At 36.4% G+C, this 7167-nt stretch overlaps 1 protein-coding gene across 1 annotated transcript; it reads right to left on the bottom strand.

The window, feature by feature from the left end:
• Positions 1-19: 19 nt before the first annotated feature.
• On the bottom strand, positions 20-5297 carry LOC145567786 (ubiquitin carboxyl-terminal hydrolase 2-like). The gene is made up of 6 exons (XM_081627165.1): positions 5180-5297; positions 4340-4387; positions 2174-2220; positions 1313-1359; positions 1094-1196; positions 20-990 (listed from the first exon to the last, which is right to left on the bottom strand). Exons 2-6 carry the CDS (start codon positions 4368-4370, stop codon positions 205-207), a joined length of 1014 nt encoding a protein of 337 aa, XP_081483291.1. The 5' UTR covers positions 4371-4387; positions 5180-5297; the 3' UTR covers positions 20-204.
• Between the last annotated feature and the right edge of the window lie 1870 nt (positions 5298-7167).

The following is a 7167-nucleotide window of genomic DNA, read 5'->3' on the forward strand; positions in this document are numbered from 1 at the left end:
GGTATAAGAGAAGAGCAACTGAAAAAGTTTAAACATGCCTTGCTCAATACAATAAATTGCATATTGCCTGAATTCACTAATTAAACAACAAAATAGAGCATCTATCGTCGGAAGTACATGAGTAATGTTGTGAGGCATTCCCCAACTGACAGTTAATTCACAAATAAAACAGACCAACCCCAGCCTTTCCCTGATCTCATAGAATCAAGTGGAGTTGCTTACTTTCTTCTGCTGTGCCTTCTCTATGAGAGGCTTCAACTGCTTCTTCTCCGCAAGAATCTTAAGAAAATTGAACAAAAATGGAATATAATTATGCTTCCTGCGGATGTTTTCTGTTCTCCACTTCTTGAACTTCTCCTCCTCCATTACAATCTTCTCTGTAGCAGCTTCAATACCAACATTTACTTCAGCGAGTTGCCGGTTAAGTTCTTCAAGTTTGGTGTTTTCTGGTACCCCAGCTGTCCCCGACTGTGCAGCAGAGAGCTGTTGTAAAATGCGCTCTCTTTTTCTCTGACACTCCTTAAGCTCCACAGTATACAGCTCTTTCCTGTTTTTGATAACGGCCAAAAGATTAAACCTTATCTCGTTCTTTGAGTACTTCTCAATGCGCTCTTGGATGACAGGCTGAACCTTTTGCAGCCAATCGGAGTCATTTTGCCCCCCAGTGCAAGGGCCTAGGCTAATGGGCCCCTCCTTCAGCCCATCTAGCTCGTACAAGACTCCTTCATAGGGTAAATAGCTTATAAAATGGTAGACATCATCGTCCTTAGTTGCAGTTTTCTGCTCTTCAGGGACAAAGGGCTCGGGTCTAGCAAAACTATTATGTGCTGTGCGAATGGCTTCACTGTTGTTAATAGCCAGACCTTTAAGTTCGGATGGAAAATTCTTGGTGAACTCTTTCAGATTTGATAGCTCTGGGCCAACATCAACATCCGGAGAATTTAGAAGAATAGACAAAATTGCTTGCGTTGCACATGCATTGTTAATAACCTGGAAAACAAGTTCAGCACAAAATTTACTCCATGTTTTTCCCCCAGAAAAATAAATTAATAATAAATTTATTAAAATAAACTACTCATACATAAATGCTTACCTGGCTAGCAAAAAACAAGTTGGGATTTGGCTCCTTGATGACAACACGGTCATCTTTTTCCCCAGGACGCCACTTAAACAGGAATATCAACCCATATACAGGCCTGTTATTGGTAAAATATGAGATTCAAACATGTATCACTATTTTTCATGAAGAAATATTTTGATAAACAGGAAGATTATTGATGTGTACTCAATGATACTAGAGACGATAACTCACCGCAGACTGTCCAGAGTCTCCAGATCTAGGGAATACAGTTCTTCAACCTGGATCAGCAGAACATCAGAGTACAAATCAGTACATGACCACAAATATTCATTGTTAGTGTCATTTATTCAAACAAATCAGTTTGCAGAGCCCAATTCATCGTACAAGTGCCAAAGCTTTTATCAGGGAAAATGTAAAAAAATCATGTCTGCATCAATATGAACCTTCTAGATATATCCAGAAAGCTAGAAGCAACCAAAACACCAGTAAAATAAAAAAATAAATAAATAAAAAAAAAACAATAATGTCCTCTACATCAAGTTCAATAGAAGTCAGGTTTTTTTCCAACAAGCTAACTTGGTTCTGATTCTGAAACCAGAAAACATTCATAAATATTCAATTGATTGGAAGCAAGAAAATCTTATTCCAATTTAGGTAATTCATACTTTACTTAAATTTTCTCTATAAGACATTAATACTCCATAGCTTCCAATTTACTAACATCTACAGTTAAAAACCCAAGTCTTTTCTCTTATCAAGAATAACACGTGTAGCTTGATCTCCTAGTCCCAAACCCTAATAACTAGATGAAAGTTGGTGTGGTTTTGTGACAGAGTGATTATCCGATTCCTTAAAAATAAAACTAAAAACCACAACTAAAGCTGATTTTTAGCTGGAAACATTAAATGAGCCATAAAGATATTTATGTCATGAATGGAGTGATTTATTTATAATTAATCAAGACCAAGTGCCTCACTAATTGAGGCTTTATTATTACACAACAAAACCCATACAAACATGACCTCTGTGTAAGAACTATATATGGAATTAATAACCAACAATATTCTGATTGGAGATGTAGAGAAATTATACCTGAACACCCTTCACTTGCATTTGCTGTATAAGTTCCGTAAATACACCTGAAATTCAACATATGTCAGTTGCAGCTTAATAATATTGAAAGAACAATTCAATTGAGCATCCAGATAGGAAATGAAGAAAAACTCATGGTTATTACAAGCGATTAATCATGCAATGAAGCCTCAATTTTCCATGTATTATTTACAGATACATTCCAAAACAACAAAGAAATTTCAGTATACTGAGTATAGTAATAATCGGAAATATCTCATGGATTAATGATTTAGGTGTTCTGACCTGAGTTTTTCTACATGGGTAGGAAGCGTTAAATTATAGTTTAAAAAATAAAGTGTTAAAATAACAGCCAAACCGGCAATTATTAGGTCATAAGTCCCTCATTCATTGCAAAAATTATACAAAATCCAAATAAAAAACACATGAGTTCCCTTCCTTGTCAATGTTATCATTGACTTTTACTGTTAAGCCTTGTGTATATCCCAAATCATCTAAAACTAATCGACAACAATATTGCTCAGCTTCACCTAAATCTAGGTTCATTCTTTTTTTTTGTGCGCATCTTTTAATTGTCTTAGCTGCTAAAGATAAGAAACTAAGTAAGGTAACCCAATAAGAGGCTTGTAACCAAGACCAATAACAGAAAAACAAAATATCAAATTAACTAACATGTCTCTGGAGGTTTGATCCATGCAGCAAAAACAAAAACTAAACATGAACCCAACCACTAGATCAGTACTGCCTTCATGTATAAGAAAGTAGCCATATACCAGGAAATACCATCTTTAGTTCCTACCATCCAATCACCGGTGAATCTATTACTGCAGAAAATCACCACTGGCATAAAACTTCATTATGTCTCACTTAGTATATCACAAACAGTCATCTCTAACTATAGAAAATCTTCTATATTAACAATTATGGAAACCACTAGAAGGAGATGTTTAAGAAATTCATCTAGTCATAGTTTCAAACTTTCAATAGCATCTTTTGTAACTGACAGTGGCTAGATCTTCATTTATCCATTAGTCACATAATTCCACATTAGGCCTTGGCAAGTATGAGAAAAATAGATCAATGGGGATTGGGGAAGTACTTGACTGCAAAGCTTCTATAGTCTGGTCTGTTCAGTAGCCATAGAAATGGTAGAAAGGAGAGACACAAACAAACAGAGGAAATAAGAAAGCAAAACAATGGTCAAGCATTAAGCTTGTCCTGATGAAAGCAAAATGATGGTCAAGCATTAGGCATACAGGAGTTTGTAGAGGGGAAATAGAGGAAGACAATAAAAGAGGTATATAAAACAATTAACATAATGAAGTACTAGGACAAACTACAGTCCTAGGGGCTTTTTTTTCTTTCCTTTTTTTGTGGAATTGAGATATGTTCATGTTGAGCACATTTCAAAACACTAGAACAAAAGTCAGGTATGGATTCTGTATTTCCGTGCAAATATTCCTATCAAATCTAGTCAAGTCATGTCACTAAAAGTGCAGCAGCAAAAATGCCAAGTAGCTCATTTTTCCTACAGCTAAGTCACTCTTTCCCGACGAATGAAAGATCAATTTCGCTACCACATTCTATTATTTGTTCCATAATCGTTTGGCAAATTTCCTCTATCCTTCAAAATTAAGTAGTCGCACGAATTTAGTAATGTATAACTCTCACTACTTTGATGATAACTGCATATCAATTGATCCATTAAAGAGCCATGCCACATCAGCAAAAGTTACCAAACAGAATCAACAAATCCAAGCTTTAAATGCAAACCATATAAGGCCAGATTCTTCACCACAAAAATTCACTCAAGAAGAGCTAGAATAGTATATAAACAAAAGAATTGCTAGAATGATTAGTGGAATTCTAGGAGGAAAAAAAATCAAATAATAATTAAGCATTTAAGCTGGTGCAGCCCCTTACACACTTACTAGATTAATGATTAGACATTTGAATTCAGAAAGGAATTACATCAGCTAAACAAGAATGAAACAATCCACACAAAATCAGAATTCGGAAATCAACTTAGGATTATTTGGAAGACAAGCATTGATATAACAAAGTCAAGATTTCAATCCTCGTGTCAAATGCACAAGCAACAAGATATCAAAAAATCTCTACAACAACAAAGTAAAACCCTCACAAAGAGATGCAAAAAAGCCATACCAGGATCAGACTCGATTGTGCACCACGACATGATCGAAGATGAATGACCTGTGAAGAATAACATTAACAAATATAAATCAATAACTTCCCAAATAGATGTCTCTCCGTCGTTTTAGGATCAACTCGAAAAAAATATCAGTTACTATACATTTTACTCACACTCGTGCAATTTGTCCTAATAAGAGATGTATTAAGTATAATTGCCAATTTTATTGGAATGGAAGATTGTCCACACCCAAATATACTCTTGCTCACATTGATAGCGAGCTAAAACCCTAACATTACGAATTCAGAGTTGTAACTAGGACTAACTACACTCTTATTACTTCACTGTTCATACTCAATATGCTTATGATTAAACTCATCAAGAGCTCGGAAATTTATCTTTAACCACTGCTTTAAATCCGTATTTCACATGATAAACACCGAAAATTCGAGAAAAATAAAAGTAATCTTTTAAAAAAAATTAAAATTAACCTAAGATAATTGTTCGAGCTTCATATTAGAAATAGAACACCGATTACAAGCCTTAATTTCCAGAAACAATCAAAAGAAATTCCGTCACAATTAGATACGTAAAAAAACAAAAATCGGAAGCACATAAAATAAAATAAATCATCTAATCACTACAATTTTCCATAACTTTGAATCACAAAATCAATTTACAGAATTTTATCATCTTTACAAATTCCAAAACTAATATCAAGTACAGAATTCGAATTACACAAGCGAAAAAAAAAAAAAAACAAAAAAATCAGTTTCATCAAATTTGAGCGAAATTCGCAAACAAGGATTGAATGAATGTAATCATGGAATTGAATTTCGAAGAGAGAGAAAAACCTCAATAAGAGAAAACTACGGAGCTGCTTTGGCGTTGTGCAACAATGGAAGACCTAAACCCAGAGGAGAGAGAAAATAGCTGGTTTATGAAAGAGAGAATGAAGAAAACTGAAGAAGAAAAAGGAAGATAATCTCACTCTAGTGAAAGTTGGGTTAGCTGGCTTATTGGGCTGAAGAAGAGAGACTAATATATTGGGATTGGGCTATTGGATGGATTGTTGTTGATCTATTTGATAGTGGAGAAGCCCATGGTCCAGTAAGAGACTCACCGACTCTTTTTGTGATTACGGAATACAAAAGTTTGTTCGGTATCATTGTCTGTTTTTTGGTTTTTTGTTTAAAGATTTCAAAAGTTGCTTGATTGGAAATACAAATTACGAAGTAAAAAAATGTTTTATTTTGCAATTTAGCCAATTCGCAACACTTAATGAGAAATTGAGAGGCATGACTAGCTTAGGTCTTAGAAAACACACTGATTTTCAAGGAATGAAACTTTCACATAATAATATTATCTTTTTTTTTGATGCAAACGCGGGGCTAAGCCCCAAAGAAAAACATAAAAAAGAAACTAAGGTGGAACCAAACGTGGCATAGCCACGCCAACAACATCATCATATAAAATTCGACCCAACGGTAGTGGGGGGGACTTGAATCAACTCGATCTTGTTGTTCTGCGTAACACCTTGATTTGCTAGCCAATCCGCGGCTCTATTAGCTTCCCTGTAAATGTGATGAATTTCCACCTCCCATTTTGCATCTTGTATCATCTCTTTGCATTTATTAATAATGTGGATACTTTCCCCTGCATAACTGCTTGTATTCTTTAAGGCACTCACTAAAGATTGACTGTCAATCTGAATCTGCACCTTTAGAGGCTTGAGTCTTGCTGCCAGCTCCAGTCCAAATTGCACAGCACGGGCTTCTGCCATAAACGCATTGCAGGCTCCAAGTTTAAGAGAAAAGGCATTGCAGTCCCTGATCACCCCCCCCCCCCAGCTGGGCCAGGAGCACCCTTGGCAGCACCATCCGTGTTAAGGGCTAGCCAACCTTGAGGAGGGACAAGCCATTTGATAAGAGCTTCAGTCCTTCCACCTGTTAGGTTGTTAGTAGAGTTTTCACCATCACCTAACACACGCCAAAATTCTTCAAACCTTGTGAGCAAAAATTGGTTAATATCAATCGGATTGTCCTGGCTCTTACCAAAAACAATATTGTTCCTCCATTTCCAAATCCACGAACATACAATAGCAAAGTAAGTTGGCCAGATTTCAGGTGAATGATCATTCCTCACTTGAATTTTAATATTTCGGATTATCCATTGCTGTAAGTTGCCTTCACAAAAACTTCTAATGCTTGCAGGACCACCAATTTGTTTCCAAATACCTTTTGCCATCTTACAGTCCCTCAGTAAATGCAGAGTAGTGTCATCATGGATATTACAAATCGAGCACCTAGGGTCATCAGTGAGGTTTCTTTTGCACCTATTAGCATTATTCATTAATCTATCATGCAGCACTAGCCAAATGAACACCCTTATCCGTTGAGGAACCTTCAGCTTCCAGGCCAAATCCCAGCTCCCATCAGTTGGTATCTCTTCCTCTTTTTTTTATAATTTTCATAGCTGACTTAATGGTAAAACGTCCCTGAGCTGACCCACCCCAGAACACAAGGTCACCAATGCTAGAGTCAGGTTGAATGGTGTAAGCTTCAATCTGCTGAATCACATTGCTGGGCATAATATCAGCAAAGCATTCCCATTTCCATCCAAGAGTATTATCCCACATCTCACACACTGTTGCACCATCAGTTTCTGCAGGAATGACATCAGTAGCTAGGCTTCTGAGTGTATGTTTTCCCACCCATCTATGATCCCAGAAAAGGGTAGTTGCTCCATTGAAAGCCACTCTTGCACCCTCATAGATGTGAGCAGCACTTTCAGTGATCCCCCTCCAGACATTAGACATGTTAGCTTCAGGTTCAAACATGTC

Source organism: Chenopodium album, chromosome 11 (assembly GCF_948465745.1).
Source record: "Chenopodium album chromosome 11, dcCheAlbu1.1, whole genome shotgun sequence".
Classification (NCBI taxonomy): Eukaryota; Viridiplantae; Streptophyta; class Magnoliopsida; order Caryophyllales; family Amaranthaceae; genus Chenopodium; species Chenopodium album.